Consider the following 23,170-nt stretch of genomic DNA (forward strand, 5'->3'; position numbering starts at 1 on the left):
GGAAGTCCAACCCCAATTAACTCAACATAGAAACACACACACTAAACTAACCATAGAATACATGAAAACCAAACAGTGCCCAAAAACCCCGGAATACTTAAATCAAATGCCCTTTTAACAAACACACCACCCTGAACCACATAAAACAAATACCCTCTGCCACGTCCTGACCAAACTACAATACTAATTAACCCTTATACTGGCCAGGACGTGACACTACCATGGCAGGAAAATGCCATGTTAGTACAATGAATAAACTACCATGGTACTATCATGTTTTTTAGTCACTACAATGGCAGGAAAATACCATGGTATTTGCACTAGTACCATGGTATTTTCCTGCCATGGTAGTTGACCCAAAAAACATGGTATTTTTTTCATTTTACTACCATGGTACATTTTTGTAAGGGTGACGCTACCCTATAGAGTGCTGCTGAGGCTACTGTAGACATTCAAAACAGTGTGTTTTAATCAATTATTTGGTGACGTGAATATATTTAGCATAGTTTTATCACAATTTTTTTTTAAATGAAATTCCCAGAGGAGGTTGGTTCTCCCCTTCCTCCTCTGAGAAGCCTCCACTGGAATATCAACATAATGTGAAAACGGTGCATTTCTACATTTTGTAGAAAAATATTACTAAGAGATTAACGGTGGGGAGCAAGAAAATACCTTCCTTTGGGCTAGAAACTCCTTGCATATTTTGAAAATCCCTGTTTTTTTTTGTTTTTTTACTTTTAATCCTACCCTGTGATGTCACAGAGAAGCACATTAGGACCTTATATTATTAACCACAGATCATAGAAACGCGCTGTTTTCACATATGTAGACGGGTTTAGTGCTGGAGATTATGAATAGAAGGTTCAAAAGTGGCGCAATTTCCCTTTAAACCAAGTCAATTATTTTTCTTCCCTCCTCTCCGATAGAGGGAGAACTTTTGGGTTTGGGTTGGTGTTTGTTTTTGTAGACTGCATTCTGAACTCGGGAGGAAGGATTCTTCGTGTGTATTCAACAAAATAACTGCTAGCTAGCTCGAAAAACGACTGCGTAAATTCACATTTAGCTAAGATTTGAAAGTAGTTACACGCATTTGGCTCCTTTTCAAATTGGTAAAATAATATCAGGGTACATAGCTAATCAGTCGTCGTCTGGCTGGACCTTTGTGGAGCAAGGTGCTTCTGAATAGCTAGCTAGCTAACGTTAGCTAATAGGATTCAAAAGAACAACTAGAAGCTAGGTTGCTGGCTAGCCAGAAAGCCGGGGGAATCAGCACCACGGGGAGCCGGGGCCCGAGAGGGAGCCATCCAGGCCCGCGGCTTGATGTACCCTGCCTGCCTCGCCCCAGCAACCCACAATGGGGGAGACCAAAGTCATATATCACCTCGACGACCAGGAAACACCCTACCTGGTCAAATTGGCAGTGCCCGCGGACAGGGTCACACTTGCGGACTTCAAAAATGTTCTGAAGAAACCCAACTACAAGTTCTTCTTCAAATCTATGGATGACGATTTTGGGTGAGCATTATTATCAAGCAGCGTATTATGGTAGATAACTACTGTATGTAGGGAGCTATACTTTCAGTCTAAACCACAGATGAAATAATCATAATCTTTTTCAAAACTGTTACTATAGCCAACTAACCAACGTCTCAATGTTCATCCTCATGAATGATGATCATGGCTTGAGTTTTATTCCTTTGTTTAGCATTATTCGTCTCTGCCCTGTTTCTTTTGGTTGTGACTAACGTAAGTTAGCTACAACAGCCACAAAGTTAGGTCTGGCAGAATTAACGTTAATACATCATCGTGTAACCGACAATTATGGGTAATAGCCATGACCAAAGTAATGTAGTCGTTTTAATACATTTATTTTAGTAGGGTGGATTTAACGTAATTTTCAAGTAAATATAATTTACCCAATAGCAGTTACTTATTTTACTGTACATAATTTTAGGAGTAGAACTGCAGGCAAGGAGAAACTATAGTAATTTCTAGAAGTTCCCAGCGGTCAAAACCATGAATTTTCGAGCTGTCGTTAAAGCTGTGTTGTATTTTTAAAAGATGCATTACAACAAGCTCAAAACATTTTGGAATAAAAATAATACATTTGACAATAACCGTGGCCATTTGCATTACAATTAATGTTACCCAAAATGCCATAATCGTTACAGCCATACACAGTCAAAATTCCCAATAATCGATCTCCTCTCTGCCCAGAAAACTACAATTCAAGCTACCATTCACCAACTCTGCGAGCATTATGTCAAAATACATTCTTTACTCAACAAATACGCCAGCAACTATCATAATTTACTGCCGTTAAGGCCTGTATGTACTTCCAAAAAAAGTATAAATAAACACTTACTAGCAACCGAAACATTGAATTGTTTTTTTTTGCAAGAAGAGGTGCATATTTTCAATCTACTGGTGATGTGTGCAACTTAATCACCTGCACATAGTTCTTACATAGTTGGTTAGTAATAAAACGTCACAATGAGTACGTTTACATGCACAGTAATAATTCAATATTAAACTGATTATGGCAGTAGGCAGATTATGCAATAGTCATGCAAACATCTTCCTCTGCTTATTTTAAAACCCATTGCAGTCTATGGCCTGTCTACTGGAAGGGTGGTTCTACTAAGCTATATGGAATTGTTTTAAGGTCATACCAAGGATCATTTAGCTATTTGATTTAGAATTTTAACACCCCTTGAAGTATAATAAAAAATATACATATTTATTTGATAACCTTTATTTGGCCTTACTGCGATTAGCACATACAAATGCATTGAATAACAGATTTGCTACATGGAACAGATAGTCCCCCCCCCCAAAAAAAAATTGAAAGGAAGTTTGTTTTTAAGTGTCTGTCCTATATCTGAGAGATAAAAGAAAGATCAGGAAACATTGAATTTATTTTTTATTTTTAACATGTATTTAACCCCATACTTTTGGCACTAAACAGTCTCCATATATATTTCCATTCATTTTTTTCAACTAATACCAGGAGACCTTCAGATGAGTCTTGTGAGGCCCATGGGTGTCCTAGAACAAAACTCCACAGAGGGTGTGTTCCATTAGTGTGTAGCCCAAACTTTTCGGACGCTACAGACAGAAGTTGGCAGATTGGCTGTACCGACTTCAAACGAGTCCCAAGACGCGTGTGGGGGTCTTAGAGCAAAACGGAAAACACCATGGTGTTCGTGAGAGTCACATTTTTCCATAGAGGCGTAGGCCAAACCATTTGGACGCTACAGATTGTGTTGGAAGACTGATTTTCGGGATGTCTTATGGTCTGACCAACAAAGCTCTAACTCTGTGACCTTTCACCACAGATGCGGAAGTGTGACATCGGTGGATGTGGTGAATTGAGACACTTCCAATGCAAAAAACTATCTCTAGCTTAAACGGACAGATTTTATTATTATGCTAATTATATTTGCACGGGGGCGCGGACATCAACTCTATGGGGCTAATCGGCGTAAGTTCAAAATCTAAGTAAGCATACGTCGATTAAAACACCTGGTTTTCTGATCAATCTTTCAAATTACGAAGACATGTAAATGCCTTAATCGGCGTTCCAGCTGTGTATTTGATCTGTGCATGTGCTAGCACCAGCCGAGCGAGCCTCCCTCTTTAGTGCGAGTGAAGTAAGTTCGAAACACCTAAATCTGTGTGTCTTAAAGTAGTTTTCAGATGCGAACTATATGTCTGACCTCTGAATCAAATATGCTTCCTAAAAATAACATGGTTGCTGTGGTAAAACATGCGATTTTCTGCATTTATCAGAGTGCCATCCGGTAGCCTGATTTCAGATGTGTCCGTGTAAACAGGATTATTATGGAAATTGTTCTTTTTGCAAAGCATGTACATGTTTTAATCAAACTATTATATCAATCTAACTATCCACAATATTAACGCTTGCGTCCCACCCTAGTCAACAGCCAGTGGAATCGCATCGCGCGAAATACAAATACCTCATAAATGCTATAACTTCAATTTCTCAAACATGTGACTATTTTACACCATTTTATAGATACACCTCTCCTGAATCGAACCACGTTGTCCGATTTCAAAAAGGCTTTACAGCAAAAGCAAAACATTAGATTATGTTAGGAGAGTACCCAGCCCAAAATAATCACACAGCCATTTTCAAAGCAACTAGCATGCATCACAAATACCCAAAACACAGCTAAATGCAGCACTAACCTTTGACAATCTTCATCAGATGACACTCCTAGGACATCATGTTACACTATACATGCATTTTTTGTTCGATAAAGTTCATATTTATATATAAAAACAGCATTTTACATCGGCGCGTGACGTTCAGAAAATATTTTCCCTCAAATGCTTGCGGTGAATCAGCGCTACAATTTACAAAATTACTATTCGAAAACATTATTAAAATGTTTTATTGTCATTCAAAGAATTATAGATTAACATCTCGTGAATGCAACCGCATTGCCAGATTTAAAAATAACTTTACTGGGAAATAACACTTTGCAATAAACGAGGTGCTATGCTCAGAAAAATAGGCTAGGCGATACAGGTTAGCGCCATCTTGGAACCATCTAAAATCAAATATACTATTGTAAATATTCCCTTACCTTTGATTATCTTCATCAGAAGGCACTTCCAGGAATCCCAGGTCCACAACAAATTTAGTTTTGTTCGAAAAAGTTAATAATTTATGTCCCAATAGCTCCTTCTTGTTAGCGCGTTCTGAAGGCTACTCATAATGTACGAGTCGCATGGGACTTGTCGTCACGAATGTGCAAAAAATATATATTTACGTTCGTTCAAACATGTCAAATGTTGTATAACATAAATCTTTAGGGCCTTTTTCAATCAGAGCTTCAATAATATTCAAGGCGGACGATTGCATTGTCTTACTAAACGTTTCGGAACGAAAGGGTACCCACGGGCGCCCGCGTCATAGTAGTAATGGCCCTCACTCTATGACCAACTTTCCAGGCCTCTCGTTTGGTCAGTTTTTACCAGAGAAGACTCAAACCACTTTAAAGACTGTTGACATCTAGTGGAAGCTTTAGGAAGTGCTAAATGAATCCTAACTGACGGTGTGTTTCATAGGCAAAGTGTTGAAGGTGATTCCACAAATCAGATTTCCACTTCTTGCATGAATCTTCTCAGGTTTTGGCCTGCCATATGAGTTCTGTTATACTCACAGACACCATTCAAACAGTTTTAGAAACTTTAGAGTGTTTTCTATCCAAATCTACTAATTCTATGCATATTCTAGTTACTGGGCAGGAGTAGTAACCAGATTAAATCGGGTATGTTTTTTATCCGGCCGTGCAAATACTGCCCCCTAGCCCCAACAGGTTGTAACCGTATTCTACGGTGCAGAGCGTTACATTTGAAATGTGAATGATTCTCATTGCGATACAGCTCTAGAAATCTAAATTATTTTGCAAATGCAAAATACACTGTCGTAACCCTATAAAGGTGTGTATCAATTTCATGTTTTTTTATCATTATTTCTCGCTGATATGAAAGATAAGGTCCGTATGCTTCCAAAACCTTACCGCAAGCGATGCGTGTTAATGTTCAGACCGAGCGTCGGGGCTCTTAACAGAACTCCCCGTAATAAAGACTCCATCGTCCAATGACTCTGATGTGTAATGGAACTGAGTCATGATCAAAGGGTAGTCAGAACTAGCTCCACAACTTTTCAGATTATTCAACATTTAGCTTTATCAGAGTTACACAGCAAGTAACTGCATGCTTTTCATGATCAGTAAACATAAATTGATCATGTAATTTCATATAATTGAGTGTAACGTTAGCCCATCCATTTGGAATGTAGCTAGTTAGCTAAGCAAACAATGTGTCATTTAGCTTGCTTCATCAGAGATTAGGCTTTTTGGAAAGAGCTTGACATTGTCAAGTAAAGTTGTCAGTCGGACTTCTGCCATTGCCACTACAGTGCCTTTATACATGTGTTCATCTCCCTTGGCGTTTTTCCTATTTTGTTGCATTACAACCTGTAATTTAAATTTGATTTTTATTTGGATTTCATGTAATGGACATACACAAAATAGTCCAAATTGGTGAAGTGAAATGAAAAAAAGAACTTGTTTCAAAAAATTCTACAAAATAAAAAACGGAAAAGGGGTGCGTGCATATGTATTCACCCCCTTTGCTATGAAGCCTCTAAATAAGATCTGGTGCAACCAATTACCTTCAGAAGTCACATAATTAGATTGCACACAGGTGGACTTCATTTAGGTTTCACATGATCTCAGTATATATACACCTGTTCTGAAAGGCCCCAGAGTCTGCAAAAAGGGGCACCATGAAGACCAAGGAGCTTTCCAAACAGGTCAGGGACAAAGTTGTGGAGAAGTACAGATCAGGGTTGGGTTATAAAATATCAGAAACTTTTAACATCCCACGGAGCACCATTAAATACGTTATTAAAAAATGGAAATAATATGGCACCACAACAAACCTGCCAAGAGAGGGCTGAACACCAAAATTCACAGACCAGGCAAGGAGGGCATTAATCAGAGAGGCAACAAATAGACCAAAGATAACCCTGAAGGAGCTTCAAGACTCCACAGTGGAGATTGGAGTATCTGTCCATAGGATCACTTTAAGCCATACACTCCACACTGGGCTTTACGGAAGAGTGGCCAGAAAAAAAGCCATTGCTTAAAGAAAAAAAATAAGCAAACATGTTTGGTGTTCACCAAAGGACATGTGAGAGACTAAAATTGAGCTTTTTGGCCATCAAGGAAAACGCTATGTCTGGCGCAAACCCAACACCTCTCATCACCCTGAGAACACCATCCCATGAAGCATGGTGGTGGCAGCATCATGCTGTGGGGATGTTTTTCATTGGCAGGGACTGGGAAACTGGTCAGAATTGAAGGAATGATGGATGGCGTTAAATACAGGGAAATTCTTGAGGGACACCTGTTTCAATCTTCCAGAGATTTGAGACTGGAACGGAGATTCACCTTCCAGCAGGACAATGACCCTAAGCATACTGCTAAAGCAATACTCGAGTGGTTTAAGGGGAAACATTTAAATGTCTTGGAATGGCCTAGTCAAAGGCCAGACCTCAATCCAATTGAGGATCTGTGGTATGACTTAAAGATTGCTGTACACCAGCGGAACCCATCCAACTTGAAGGACCTGGAGCAGTTTTGCCTTAAAGAATGGGCAAAAATCCCAGTGGCTAGATGTGCCAAGCTTATAGAGACACCCCAAGAGACTTTCAGCTGTAATTGCGGCAAAATGTGGCTCTACAAAGTATTGACTTTGGGGGGGTGAATAGTTATGCATGCTCAAGTTTTCTGTTTTTTTGTCTTATTTCTTGTTTCACAATAAAAAATATTTAGCATCTTCAAAGTGGTAGGCATGTTGTGTAAATCCAATTATACACCCCCCCCCCCCCCCCCAAATCCATTTTAATTCCAGGTTGTAAGGCAACAAAATAGGAAAAATGCCAAGCCACTGTATATGTGTACAAAACATTAGGAACATTCTGCTAATAGACTTGGGTGGTATACCGTATATACCCTATACCGGGGTATTTGTAAATAGCCACGGGATGTTTTTTTCAATACCATTGAAACAATTTCTTTGAAGTTTTTTAATAAATTAATATTTGTTGATACTTTTGAAGTAAATACCTGCAGTCAACTTGTGTCAACTGTAACGCTGCTGGGTTTTTCATGCTCAACAGTTTCCTGTGTGTATCAAGAATGGTCCGTCACCCAAAGGATAACCAGCCAACTTGACACAGCTGTGGGAAGCATTGGAGTCAACATGTGCCAGCATCCATGTGGAACTGTTTCGACACTTTGTAGAGTCCATGCCCAGACGAATTGAGGCTGTTCTGAGGGCACAGGGGGGGTGTGGCCAATGGCTCTGTCTCCGACTGAAATTTTAGAGGCCGACCTCTTGGTCGCAGAGGCAAAATGTTGCTGTTATTACTCCCTAGAGGCGATTGACGCACTGGTGCCTAAATACCTATCAAAATCCGGCAGTTTATGCTAGAGGTACCGTATCTGTTTTTTGCATTGGATCCGTCTAAATCCACCATGAAAAAGTATTTTCCCCTTTCTGATTTATTTCTGTTTTTGCATATTTTTGATACTGAATGTTATCAGATCTTTAACCAAAACCTAATATTATATAAAGGGAACATGAGTTTACTCATAACAAAAAAAAGTACTTATTTTATTTATTTAATTAACGAAGTTATACAACACCCAAATCCTCTTTGTGAAAAAGTAATTTCCCCCTTACACTCAATAACTGGTGTGCCACCTTTAGCTGTAATGACTCCAACCAAATGCTGTTGTTGATCGGTCTCTCACATCGCTGTGGGGTGATTTTGGCCCACTCTTGCATGCAGAACTGCTTTAACTCAACGACATTTGTGGGTTTTCAAGCACGAACTGCTCATTTCAAGTCCTGCCACAACATCTCAATTGGGATTAGATCTGAACTTTGACAAGGCCATTCCAAAACGTCAAGTTCATAGCTTTTTAACCATTTTCATGTAGACTTGATTGTGTGTTTTGGATCATTGTCTTGCTGCATGACCCAGCTGCGTTTCAGCTCACGGATGGATGGCTTGACATTCTCCTGTATAATTCTCTGATGGAGAACAGAATTATTGGTTCCTTCTGTTGAGGCAAGTCGTCAGCAAAGCATCCCCAAACCATCACACTACCACCACCATGCTTGACCGTTGGTATGAGGTTTTTATTGTGGAATGCAGTGTTTGGTTTGATGGGTGATTAGTTGTTCGATGGGGTTGAGGTCATGGCTCTGTGCAGGCCAGTCAAGTTCTTCCACACCGATCTCAACAAACCAGTTCTGTATGGACCTCGCTTTGTGCACGGGGGCATTGTCATGTTGAAACAGGAAAGGGCTTTCCCCAAGCTGTTGCCACAAAGTTGGAAGCACAGAATCGTCTGGAAAGTCATTGTATGCTGTAGCGTGGAGATTTCCCTTCACTTGAACTAAGGGGCCTAACCCGACCCATGAAAAAACAGCCCCAGTCTATTATTCCTTCTCCACCAAACATTACAGTTGGCAATATGCATTCGGGCAGGTAGCGTTCTCCTGGCATCTGCCAAATCCATATTCGTCCGTCGTACTGCCAGATGGTGAAGCTTGATTCATCACTCCAGAGAACGAGTTTCCACTGCTCCAGAGTCCAATGGTGGCGAGCTTTACGCCACTCCAGCCGAAGCTTGGCATTGTGCATGGTGATCTTAGGCTTGTATACGGCTGCTTGGCCATGGAAACCCATTTCATGACGATCCCGACGAACAGTTATTGTGCTGACGTGGCTTCCAGGCAGTTTGACATACTATTAGATCAGTTTTTTAATCATATTTCTTTGGAGTGGTTGCAACGATTTAGAAGCAGCGTGAATATAGGGGAAACACTTTAGAAACATTTGTGAAAGTTAGAAAAGTATATTTTCAACCACAACTCCTGCAGCCTTGTTAGCATGCTCAAGCGTACCTGCTCGAGTTGAGGACTCACAGGACGGTGTATTATATTCGATTATGCTGTGGCTTTTATTTATATATATATATGTGTGTGTGTGTGTGTGTGTGTGTGAATGTGTAGACCGGCAAGCTGTCGAAAATGAGACATGCAGTATGCTGCTGGTGGGAGTTGTAGTTCTAATGAAACAGTTGTACATTTTCAGCTTCTTGCTTCTTCATAGCTGTCCAATACGTTGAAAACCGGCATATGGTAAGTCAATTCACATGGTATTGACATTTTGACCAACTTTAAACTTGTTTGACACATGCATTAAGGGAGAAAGGACCACAATAATGGTCTCCTCTTTCTTTCTGTTGTTGTCATAAAGGAATGCAGACTGGTTGGACCCAATGGCCGGTCACTTACTCTGGAATGCCATGTTTTTCACTGGCTTGTTTACAAGCCAGCCCTTACGCATGAAACATGTCTGAAATGAGAAAGGAACCTCTAGTCTCAAATGAGTCCATCTCCCATTCCATCACAGAAAATGTCTTCACTTAGATTTTTGAGTGAACTATCACTTTAACATCAGGAATGTGCTTTGGATAAAGTGTTTGGGTGTTTTAAAATACGGTAGGCTCTATATCAGAGCCATGTCAGAAATAAGTTACCTCAGTGTGGACCACTTTAGTTAAGTGAAACACTTCAATGGTCTGTTTTGGAGAATGGCTTAAGGCATCCGCATGTAACATTTAGTGATATTTTTGTTTGTTTTGGTGTTCGGCAAGGTTCTTTTTTTATTTATTTTTTTCATGCTCACATTTTTTATCGAGGCAAGTCCGATGTCGGTCGAAGTCGTAGCTCCGGTGATTGGTCAACGGTAGGGATTATTCAATGAAGGGTTTGTTGTCATTCAACGAGACAAATCGCATATGCACATTTTTTTTCACTTGAGAAATACTGCTCCACATATCTTAGATGTAAAATTGCGCAACTAAGATTTATTGAGTCATCTTCAATTAATTCTGACTCTCTTGAGGAAGTGTTTCAAAATTGACAAATAGTACTATTGCCATTTTTTTCCTTGTTTTTCAGGCGAAGATCTTTTTAAGGGAGTATGCGAGCACACTCATTTGTTTTGCCTGTCTGAGTATGGTTAGGCACCAGCCTAACTGAAGCTTGCTGACGCCTTTATGCCTAGCTGTCTAGCAAGACAGTGGAGAAATACAAAGTATTTTGCCAGATTGAGCTCCTGGTAGAATTCCAACTCCTCTGAGGGTCAGGATTGAGGGGTTCATATACAGTACCAGTGAAAAGTTTGGACACCTACCCATTCCATTTTTGTTATTTATTTTTATTTTTTTACTTTTTTCTACATTTTAGAATAATAGTGAAGACATCAAAACTATGAAATGACAATGGAATCATGTAGTAACAAAAAGTGTTTAAACAAATCAAAATATATTTTGGATTCTTCAAAGTTGCCACCCTTTCACTTGATGACAGCTTTGCACACTCATGGCATTTTCTCAACCAGCTTCATGAGGAATGCTTTTCCAACAGTCTTGAAGGAGTTCCGACATATGCTGAACGCTTGTGGGCTGCTTTTCCTTCACTCTGCGGTCCAACTCATCCCAAACCATCTCAATTGGGTTGAGGTCAGGTGATTGTGGAGGCCAGGTGATCATCACTCTCCTTCTTGGTCAAATAGACCTTACACAGCCTGGAGGTGTGTTTTGGGTCATTGTCTTGTTGAAAAACAAATGATAGTCCCACTAAGCACAAAACAGATGGGATGGCGTATCGCTGCAGAATGCTGTGGTAGCAATGCTGGTTAAGTGTGCCTTGAATTCTAAATAAGTCACATGCAATGTTACCAGCAATGTTACCACCTCCATGCTTCATGGTGGGAACCACACATGCAGATATCATCCGTTCACCTACTCTGCGTCTCACAAAGACACTGTGGTTGGAACCAAAAATCGCAAATTTGGACATCAGACCAAAGGACAGATTTCTACCGGTCTAATTTCCATTGCTCGTGTTTCTTGGCCCAAGCAAGTGTCTTATTATTGGTGTCCTTTAGTAGTGGTTTCTCTTGAGCAATTCGACCGTGAAGGTCTGATTCGCGCAGTCTCCTCTGAACAGTTGATGTTGAGATGTGTCTGTTACTTGAACTCTGAAGCATTTATTTGGCCTGCAATCTGAGGTGGAGTTAACTCTAATGAACTTATCCTCTGCAGCAGAGATAACTCTGGGTCTTCTTTTCCAGTGTCGGTTCTCATGAGAGCCAGTTTCATCATAGCGCTTTATGGTTTTTGCGACTGCACTTGAATAAACTTTCAAAGTTCTTGAAATGTTCCATATTGACTGACCTTCATGTCTTAAAGTAATGATGGACTGTCATATCTCTTTGCTTACTTGAGCCTGAAACAATGTCTAAAGACTGTTGACATCTAGTGGAAGCCATAGGAACTGCAATATGGGTCCTAACCCATTAGATACTCTATAGGCATTCAATTGAAAACCACCCACATCAAAAAAATCCCACTTGCTGGATGGATTTTCCTTAGGTTTTTGCCTGCCATATCCGTTCTGTTATACTCACAGACATTATTTTAACAGTTTTGGAAACTTTAGAGTTTTCTATCCAAATCTACTAATTATATGCATATCCTAGCTTCTGGGCCTGAGTAACAGGCAGTTTACTTTGGGCACGCTTCTCATCCAGATGTTGAAATACTGCCCCCAAGCCATAAGAAGTTTTAAGAAGTAAAGAAATTCCACAAATTAACTTTTAACAAGGCACATCTGTTAATTGAAATGCATTCCAGGTGACTACCTCATGAAGCTGGTTGAGAGAATGCGAAGGGTGTGCAAAGCTGTCATCAAGGCAAAGGGTAGCTACTTTGAAGAATCTCTAATATAAAATATTTTGGTTTGTTTGAAACTTTTTTTCGTTACTACATGATTCCATTGTGTGTCATTTCATTGTTTTGATGTCTTGACTATTACTCTACAATAGAGTAAAAATAAAGAAAAACCCTTGAATGAGTAGGTGTGTCCAAACTTTTGACTGGTACTGTATTTGATTTCAAACCGGTCTGCAAATTGCATTGAAGAACTCTATTGACATCGTGTTAGATTGGAATTTGAGACTGCAGGTTTGTTTGTTTTGTTGTGTTTAACCTCCACACACACATACATATTGAACAAAAATGTATATGCAATAATTTCAAAGATTTTACTGAGTTTCAGTTCCAATAAGGTAATTGCTCAATTGAAATAAATAAATTAGGCCTTAATCTATGGATGTCTTGTGACTGGGAATACAGATATGCATCTGTTGGTCACAGATGCCTTTTTAATAAAGGTAGGGGCGTGGATCAGAACCAGAAAGCCAGTCCGTACCTGTGACCACCATTTTTCTCATGCAGCATGATATATCTCCTTAGCATAGAGTTGTTGATTGTGGAATGTAGTCCCACTCCTCTTCAATGGCTGTGCGAACTTGCTTGATATTGGTGGAAACTGTAACACGCTGTCGTGCACGTCGATCCATAGAATCCCAAATATGCCCAATGGGTGACATGTCTGGTAAGTATGAAGGCCATGGAAGAACTGGGACATTTTCAGCTTCTGGGAATTGTGTACAGATCCTTGTGACATGGCATCTTGCATTATCATGCTGAAACATGAGGTGATGGTGGTGGATGAATGGCACGACAATGGGCCTCAGGATCTCGTCACGGTATCTCTGTGCTTTCATATTGCCGTCAATAAAATGCAATTGTGCTCGTAGCTTATGCCTGCCCATAACACAACCCCACCAGCACCATGGGGCACTCTGTTCACAACGTTGACATCAACAAACCGCTCGCCTACACAACGCTGTACGCTGTCTGCCATTTACCCAGTACAATTGAAACCGGGATTAATCCGTGAAGCGCACTTCTCCAGAGTGCCATTGGCCATCGAATGTGAACATTTGCCCACTTAAGTCAGGTCAATTCTTTGGTTGTGCAAACCCATAGTATCATCAGGGTGGCTGATTTCAGACCATCCCGCAGGTGAAGAAACCGGATGTGGAGGTCCTGGGTTGGCGTGGTTACATGTGGTCTGCGGTCGTGAGGCCGGTTGGACATACTTCCAAATTCTCAAACGACTTTGGAGGTGGCTTATGGTAGAGAAATGAACATTCAATTCTCTGGCAACAGCTCTGGTCGATATTCCTGCGGTCTTCATGCCAATTGCACACTCCATCAAAACTTGAGACATCTCTGGCATTGCACGTTTTAGAGTTGCTTTTTATTGTCCCCAGCACAAGGTCCACCTGTGTAATGATCATGCTGTTTAATCAGCTTCTTGATATGCCACAGCTGTCAGGTGGATGGACTATCTTGGCAAAGGAGAAATGTTCACTAACAGGGATGTAAACAAATTTGTGCACAGTTTTGAGAGAAATAAGCTTTTTGTGCATATGGAACATTTCTGGGATCTTTTATTTCAGCTTCATGAAACATTGGTCCAACACTTTGACGTTGCGTTTTATATTTTTGTTCAGTGTGGTAAATTTTAACTAGCTAGCACAGTGATGTAACAAATGAGAGTGCAGAAGCTGGAAGCGTTAGGCCAATATGTTTTTACCATCATACTAATTATTAGAATGTCTTTGTGGTATTGGTCCAAAGCAGGGACTTTAGACGGTTTTCCTATTGTTGGGAGTGTTTCTATGTGTTTGTGCATTCCTTACCAGCATTTGTGTACACATGGTGAGTCAATGTTGTTCTCTCTTTCCCTTGCAGGGTAGTGAAAGAAGAGATATCTGATGACAATGCCAAACTACCTTGTTTTAATGGCCGTGTGGTATCTTGGGTAAGCGCGCACACACACACACACACACACACACACACACACACACACACACACACACACACACACTTCATCTTTGTCTTAAGTGTTTGTCAATGACAACCATCTGTTGGGGCTGCTATTGACCCCAAACAGCACTCCGTCCCTAGAGAGAAGCCCCGCCCATCTGTTTGATAATATCATTACTACATAATGATGTTAGGAATAACAATGGCACACACACACACACACACACTGTTTCTCTCACGCATTCTGTATCTCGTCAATCTTTCTAACTCCCTTCCAAATACACTAGTTATTTATGTCTCTGTAAAACTCCTACATTTCTCATCTCACACACGGACCAATGATCCAATCTCTCCATGACTGAGCCATCTGGTTCTTTGCTCTGCCTCTCTTTATCCCCGGTTTGTCCGTTTTGAGATCTGATTAAGAGAAACTGAAATCACAGGATCGTAGACATCACTCCAAAATAAAGGGCTTCACTGCGCCTAATGAGGAGATTGAATCACAAGTCACAGAGCGGCGAAATGAAGGGGTTTGTTTAAGAAGGAAATGGTTTGTGTGGGGGGAGGGGGAGGCGGTAGGCCAACCCTGTTACTATCACTAGGGAAGTCTCTGGGCCCTAGTTATTGGCTTTATTCCGTACAGTGCGTGGTCAGGAAAGGAATGACAGTCGTCTCTGTTCGTGTTTCTGTGCGTTCATCTCCGTTTTAATGTCACGTGCACAAGTGCAGTGAAATGCCTTTCTGGCAAGCTCTAAACCCAACAGTTCAGTAATCGACATCAATGTAGGACTGAAAAGAACATGAGGTAGAACAAAAATCTGTCTAGATGTGTGATAGGCAGAGACAGAGGCAAGGCCAATCTGATCAGGCTAAATGTATTAAGTTCTAGTGAAATGTTTGGTATCCAGGGTGTCTGTCTGTCACCTAGGTTACAGACCTGGCTTGCTGTAACATGTATTTGTAAAAAATATAAAATTAAATAGCTGTGTAGTGCATGTAAATCAAATTTGAATGATTCTTAGGGTCTGAAAGTTGGTCTGTCTACCTCTGTGTCCTCAGCTGGTGTCGGGGGACGGTGCTCACTCAGATGGTGGCTCTGTGGTCCAGAGTTTGTCCGAGTTGCCGCCACCCCCCCTGGAGAGGACTGGGGGCATCGGGGAGTCCAGACCCCCCTCTTATCAGTCAGTTCTCTCTAGGTTGTGTGTGTGTTTAGCTGTGTGCGTTTGCATTTCTGTTTGGCTGTGTGTGAGAGATGTTGTGCATGTGAGTAAGTGGGTTTGTCTCCGAGTGTCTTTATAGGCTTAGTCGTGATGAATAATCTCCATTGTGCTTCTAATGTCTGCTGAATAACCATGGCAACGGTGAGCACAACATTTTCTCAATGGGAAAATAATGACCTCTGTGACCCCCCCCCTCCTTTCCTCCCCCTCCTTTCCTCCCCCTCTCCATTTCTCACTGCAGCGGGAAGGCCACAGGTGGACGAGACTCGTTGGACAACGAGACGGAGACGGGCTCGATGGTGTCCCAGAGGAGAGCGAGGGAGCGACCACGCCGGAAACACACGCGTGAGCACGGTCAGAGAGCAGTCTATGCCCCCCAGTTCCTCTCACTCAGAATTTCTCTCTCTTCCTCAGAATTTCTCAACTATGCTGTCCAGTTCCCCGCGTGACACGGGATCTAGCCTAGTTGTTGGATATGTGTATGAGCCATATTCCACCCAGACTAACAAGGGGCAATGTGGAGCTATTACTATCGCTTTATACCAATCCAAACTACATGAAGTGCCCAGAGGCTGATTAGGAACTGAGCCCCTCCCCTGTGTAACTCTTGTCACCTCATCTCTCACCCCCTGCAGGTGGGAGGAATGGCTACTCGCGGGTGGGCCGAGGGGCGGAGCTGGGCCAATACGACAGCTGCTCGTCCTTCATGAGCAGCGAGCTGGAGTCCACCAGCTGCTTCGACTCTGAGGATGACGACGCCACCAGCCGGTGAGAACTTCCTAGATAACCATTACGCAACGTTCCGCCAACCTTCACTTTCTTGCCTCCTGTGTATTTTACTTAATACCTTTTGGTTCTCGCAGGTTATCCTTACCGTAACCCTATTGAACTTTGTCCCCCAGGTTCAGCAGTTCCACAGAACAGAGCTCCTCTCGCCTGATGAGGCGACACCGCCGGCGCCGCCGGAAACCAAAAACATCCAACATGGAAAGGGTGAGATGGGCAGACACACGCCAGGGTTTCCGTTAGCCAGTTATTGCTGGCTTTTGGCCAAATAAAATGAAAAGCCAATAAATATAATTGTTGCCTGCCAAATTGACCGGGAGAACAAAACAACGGTAGGCAGGCTATCAGTGCGTCACCCACCACTTTACAATGTGTGCGGGAGGCAGTGTGCATTTTGAAAACGTTCTTCACATTTTGAGGCATGTCTTCCCTTGCTTGAAAATCCGACCATGGAAACGTGGAGGCAAATATTTTATAGACTTCATAGGCGGCACGTGAGTTCTTTAAAGTTTAGGGAAGCATGCAGTTTATCCTACGATTTCTACCGATCCGCGTGCCAGTTATGATTTTCATATGCGCGTTTTCATGGAACAGTTTCATTTCAATAACAACGTTTTCATCTCTTAATCATTGTCACGTGGTTAACGGGATACTTTGTGATTTTGGCAATGAGGCCCTTTATCTACTTCCCCAGAGTCAGATGAACTGGTGGATACCATTTTTGTGGCTCTGTGTTCAGTATGAAGTTACCCATAGACTTCCAGTCATTACGCTATCTATTTCTCAAATGGCCAGTAAATTAAAATCTCCCCGGTCACGTCCGGTGCCACACACACACTTTCTTACTTCTCTCGCCCCCTTTTCCCTCTTTCTAGTCGTCATCATTCAGCAGCGTCACAGACTCCACCATGTCACTGAACATCATCACTGTCACTCTGAACATGGGTAAGTATTTCTCTGTGGCTGTCTTTCTCTCTCTCCCTCTATTCTGCTGCCTCTATTTCCTGATAACTTGCAATAAAGCTTTACATAGTCCTCCTGACCACTCATTCTTTTTCATTGTCTTTCTCTCTCTCTGCCTCTCTCTCTCTCTCTCTGCCTCTCTCTCTCTCTCTCTGCCTCTCTCTCTCTGCCTCTCTGCCTCTCTCTCTCTCTCTGCCTCTCTGCCTCTCTGCCTCTCTCTGTCTCTCTGTGTGTAGAGAAGTATAACTTCCTGGGCATCAGCATCGTGGGGCAGAGCAACGAGAGGGGCGACGGGGGCATCTACATCGGCTCCATCATGAAGGGAGGGGCGGTGGCCGCAGACGGCCGCATTGAGCCTGGAGACATGCTACTGCAGGTGCGTGCTCGTATGTTTGAGGGTTTGGGACTCTTTGTGACAGCCTTGAAACCAGAGTGACTTAAGTGGCTCCCATTGGACATTACAGCAGGGCGATCAAACGGTTCAAATCAGGGTTGTACGAAGTACCAAATGGAAGAAAATCGACTGAAGCGAAGGAATCTACTTAAACATGTCCAATAAGAAAATGCTTGTTTTTGTTTTCAGTTTCAAAGCATTTTGCTATGGTGAACCCTAATGAATACGACCCACTTTAGCCCGGCTAAACTCGACCCCACGATTTACGATGGAGTTGAGCGGGCAACTACTGTGGGCGGACTGGAGCGCTGACGTCACATAAAATGACGTTTTTATCAAAAACTACTGATTTCAGCACCCAGAACAGCCCACAATTACCCAGAACAGCCCACAATTACCCAGAACAATGCCGTAGAGAGACTGAGAGACTGTCTCCGCCCTCCTAACAGGTGAACGACATCAACTTTGAGAACATGAACAACGACGACGCGGTTCGAGTGCTGAGGGACATCGTACACAAGCCAGGGTGAGTCACACACCAACAAACACACTCAAGTTGCCACAAGTCTTAGGACTTATTAAACCTGTATTTTTAGCTTTCACTATCTTTTGGTGTTGTATTCCATCTGTAAAAAGACAGGTGCAAGTTTTGCCACTTTGCCTAAGCTGTATAAACATGGCGTTGTGAGCATTGCCAGCTCTGTGTTAACTGTGTGTGTAAACTCTGTTTACAGCCCCATCACTCTGACTGTGGCTAAGTGCTGGGACCCTAACCCTCGGAGCTGCTTTGCTCTGCCAAGAAGTGAGTATTCACCTGCCGTGCTTCCTCTCACAACACACCCACGAATGTAAGACTATTTTTTATTAAATTTTTTTGTGTGTGTTTTGTGAAGTCTGTGTACTACGTCGAACCCCTCGTTTTTCTCCCCCGACAGGTGAGCCGATCCGGCCCATTGACCCTGCTGCCTGGGTGTCCCACACTGCGGCGATGACGGGGGTGTACCCTGCTTATGGCATGAGCCCATCGATGAGCACGGTCACCTCCACCAGCTCCTCCATCGGCAGCTCTGTCCCCGAGACCGAACGTGAGTCCCACACCTGGGTCCTGTCAAAACTGACCCAATTAAACTGTATTTAAAACACTCTCAATCTTGCTTTATTGTGTCATGAAATCTACAGTTGAGGACAGGCTAGTATGCGAAGGAGCACATAATGTAATGTTTGTCACAAGTTCAGCTAATATTTGAAAGTCCCACAAAACTGCCATACACTGGAAGACCTACGTCCTATCAAAACTGCCGCACTGTCCCGTTGTAAACCACGATACCTACCTTCGCTAAGCCCAGTAACCCACCTCCCGATTTTGCTCCTCGCAGGCTTCGACGATTTCCACCTGTCCATCCACAGTGACATGTCAACTGTCGCCAAGGCCATGGCTTCCCCGGAGTCGGGCCTGGAGGTGCGAGACAGGATGTGGCTGAAGATCACCATCGCCAACGCCTTCATAGGTACGCTCACTCTCCTTTTCCTCTCGGTCTCTCTCTCACCGTCCGTCTTCCTGTCCTCTGGTTTTTCACTTTCTCCTTTTTGTCTAGTTGTCTTTCTATATGCCCCCATTTTATGTCTGTCTTTGTCTCTTCTACCTAGTTTGTGGGTTAATTGCCATGGAATGTGTATTTTGTGTCTAGACTCATATGTTTTGTGTTTCTGTATCCAAAGGATCAGATGTGGTGGACTGGCTCTTTCATCACATGGAGGGATTCTCGGACCGACGGGAGGCAAGGAAGTACGCCAGTAACCTGCTCAAGGCCGGCTACATCCGCCACACCGTCAACAAGATCACCTTCTCTGAGCAATGCTACTACACCTTCGGAGACCTCTGTGGCAGTGAGCGTTTTCACTAGATCCTCATTGTATTTCATGGTTTGAAAACGACGCCTTGTCCCTAGCCCTTCTGCGTTTGCAGACAAAACGGCAACATTGATATTCATGATAACTCGATCTCTCTCTCTCTCTCTCAGACATGACCCACCTCTCTCTGCACGACCATGATGGCTCCAGCGGCGGGGCGTCGGACCAGGACACCCTGCCCCCTCTGCCCCACCCTGGGGCGGCCCCCTGGCCCATGTCCCTGCCCTACCAGTTTTCCATCGCCCACCCCTACAACCCCCAGCCCCAACACGACCTGCCCCAGGGCTTCCCGGGAGTAGGGGCGGGCAGTGCTGGCAGCCAACACAGCGAAGGTGAGGAGAGCTGGGACTCACCAGCGGTATTCAATCATACCCAGACACTAAGAGAGGGGGAACTAGTTTGAATTAACCAACACTTCGGCCACTTTGTGAAAAATTCTATCATAATACTATCGTAACATTATTTTTTGAACATGTTGGCCAGTAAATATCAATGAATCTGTTGGCCCAGGCATAAATCATATAGCTCTCCCATGAGCCTACCCCAAAACGGGGTCACTGCTTCTTACATCACTGCACTAGCATGCCTGACAGAGCTCACAGTGTAAAATGATGATATAGAAAAACTTGAAAAAATAAGATTAATGACAGGAGTATTGCAGTAATAGATAATGTAATTTTAATGTGTGTTTTCACTCAACATATACAATAATGGACGCAGCAAAGCCAGAACATACACCCAGTCATTCATAAAACACTTGCAGTCGTGTATGAAGGATAAATACTTTAGTATAAATAGTGTATTCGGCTGTTTTAGCCACACCTGTTGCTGACGGGTGTATAAAATCGAGCACACCGCCATGCAATCTCCATAGACAAACATTGGCAGTAGAATGGCCTCACTGAAGAGCTCTGTGACTTTCAATGTGGCACCGTCATAGGATGCCACCTTTCCAACAAGTCAGTTCTTCAAATTTCTGCCCTGCTAGAGCTTCCCCAGTCAACTCTAAGTCCTGTTATGTTATTGTGAAGTGAAAACGTCTAGGCATAACAATGGCTCAGCCACGAAGTGGTAGGCCACACAAGCTCACAGAACGGGACTGCCGAGTGCTGAAGGGCGTAGCTCGTAAAAATCATCTGTCCTCAGTTGCAACACTCACTACAGCGTTCCAAACGGCCTCTGGGAGCCACGTCAGCACAATAAATGTTCGCCAGGAGCTTCATGAAATGGGTTTCCATGGCCGAGCAGCCTCACACAAGCCTAAGATTACCACGCGCCATGCCAAGCTTCGGCTGGAGTGGTGTAAAGCTCGCCGCCATTGGACTCTGGAGCAGTGGAAACGCGTTCTCTGGAGTGATGAATCACGCTTCACCATTTGGCAGTCCGACAGACGAATCTGAGTTTGGCGGATGCTAGGAGAACACTACCTGCCCCAATGCATAGTCCCAACTGTAAAGTTTGGTAGAGGAGGAATAATGGTTTGGGCTAGGCCTCTTAGTTCCAGTGAAGGGAAATCTTAATGATACAACATACAATGACATTCTAGACGATTCTGTGCTTCCAACTTTGTGGCAACAGTTTGGGGAAAGCCTTTCCTGTTTCAGCATGACAATGCCCCTGTGCACAAGCGAGGTCCATACAGAAATGGTTTATTGAGAACGGTGTGGAAGAACTTGACTGGCTTGCACAGTGCCCTGACCTCAACCCCATCGAACTCCTTTGGGATGAATTGGAACGCCGACTGCAAGCTAGGCCTAATCGCCCAACATCACCTCACCAATGCTCTTGTGGCTGAATGAAAGCAAGTCTTGCAGCATTGTTCCACCATCTAGTGGAAAGCCTTACCAGAAGAGTAAAGGCTGTTATAGCAGCAAAGGGGGGGGGGGGGCAACTCTATATTAATGCCCTTCATTTTGGAATGAGATGTTTGACGAGCAGGTGTCCACTTACTTTTGGTTATGTAGTGTATTTGGATACTAACACACTTTCTTTGTTTTGCTCCCGTCTCCAGGGAGCAGCGGCTCCAACTGCAGTAAGACTGAGGGCCGAGGCGGTGCCGGGGGCTCCAACAAGTCGGGTGGGAGTGGCAGCGAATCAGAGATCAGGAGCCATCGGGTCCCCAGCGAGCGCTCTGTGGCCCCTAGTGAGCGCAGCATCCGCAGTTCCTACAGCCATCGAAGCGCACACTCGTCCCACTCACTGGCCTACAGCCCTGGCTTGGTCTACGGCCCCCCAGGCCTGCCTCCTAACCCCCCCCACCTGGCCACAGCTGCTCCAGGAGCCCCACCAGGCCGACAGCTGGCCAACGCTCCCCCAGAGCTCACCGGCTCCCGCCAGTCCCTGCGCATGGCCGTAGGCAACCGCGGCGAGTTCTTTGTCGACGTCATGTGACGCAGGTTATGTCATAGGCGCACCACATAATGGTGGTTAGGGATATTTTTGTTTCGTGCTGAGGGGGACAGACAGGAGGAGGAAGTCTCTAGAAAATCACAGTTGGGATCAATGTAATTTCCTTTTGAATTGCCAGAATTGAAATGGAATTGAGCCCAACCCTGCTGGAAATGTCCTCTTGCGCTCCTGAGGGTGTATCTGATTCGCTATACTTTCTTCAGTGAAGAACCCCCCCCACCCTCGCAGATGGAATCAAAGCGCCTTTTCTCATTTTCCTCCCTGTGAGACGAGTTGTGCTTGGGTCGTAACAGGGAGGGAGGCCTGGGGAACAGCTGGGGATGACTTGGCGCTTTTCTACGTGGATGTTTTTCATTTGTTCTTTTCTCTAGCTCCACGTCCTGTCCTCCCCAACCTTAGTCCGCCAGAGACTTTTTTTTTTTTACTCCTCGCTCCATACATCCTTTCACCTAAAATTTGAAAATGAACACTAACCTTTGAACCTTATGTGTACTTTTGTTTGTTTGTATGACTATGAAAAAGAATGAAAAGTTAAATAATGTAGTGCAAAAGAATTGAGGCCTTTTCTGTTCTTATGTTTTTATCATAGCTGGTTGCCGATACATGTAGTTTCTTTTTCAACACTTAACATGAGCTTCCAGCTTAGACTGATTTTAAAAGTACATTTTCGTCTTAAGTTTTCTTACCAACTCTTTCACACTACTCCAGTGTTTCCCAAACTCGGTCCTGGGGACCTCAAGGGGTGCACAATTAGGGTTTTGCCCTAGCAGTACACAGCTGATTCAAATAATCAATTTATCATCAACCTTTGATCATTTGAATCAGCTGTGTAGTGCTACGGCAGAAAGCAAATTGTGCACCCCTTGGGGTCCCCAGGACCGAGTTTGGGAAACACTGCACTACTCTTGAGAAAATGTATTTTTATTTATAAATATAGTTTTATGACTCTAAGTTGGTTGTGTTGTGTTTTGTGTGTGTGTGCGCACACGCGCAAGAAACCTGGAGTTTTCCAGGTGGGCGTAGGGACATTATTTGCACAAGCAAGGAATTTCAGTCTGAGAAGGAATGTGAAGGTAATATGGCTTGCAGATGTGTGCGTAGGCTTGACCTGACCATGTCTA

General features: G+C 43.3%; 1 protein-coding gene across 2 annotated transcripts; it reads left to right on the plus strand.

Annotated features, from left to right (window-relative positions):
• Positions 1–930: 930 nt before the first annotated feature.
• Positions 931–22,603, plus strand: LOC115156765 (segment polarity protein dishevelled homolog DVL-3). Of its 2 annotated transcripts, none has more exons than XM_029704433.1 (15): positions 931–1,515; positions 14,292–14,361; positions 15,426–15,562; positions 15,828–15,940; positions 16,222–16,354; positions 16,489–16,579; positions 17,248–17,317; positions 17,572–17,711; positions 18,179–18,255; positions 18,464–18,531; positions 18,665–18,814; positions 19,106–19,237; positions 19,449–19,616; positions 19,751–19,972; positions 21,652–22,603. In XM_029704433.1, exons 1-15 carry the CDS (start codon positions 1,355–1,357, stop codon positions 22,029–22,031), a joined length of 2,112 nt encoding a protein of 703 aa, XP_029560293.1. In that variant the 5' UTR covers positions 931–1,354; the 3' UTR covers positions 22,032–22,603. The 2 variants fall into 2 exon arrangements, with proteins under 2 accessions (XP_029560293.1, XP_029560295.1); XM_029704435.1 differs by having other exon boundaries at positions 1,355–1,515; positions 15,426–15,547.
• Positions 22,604–23,170: the final 567 nt, after the last annotated feature.

Source organism: Salmo trutta, chromosome 21, assembly GCF_901001165.1.
Source record: "Salmo trutta chromosome 21, fSalTru1.1, whole genome shotgun sequence".
NCBI classification, from domain to species: domain Eukaryota; kingdom Metazoa; phylum Chordata; class Actinopteri; order Salmoniformes; family Salmonidae; genus Salmo; species Salmo trutta.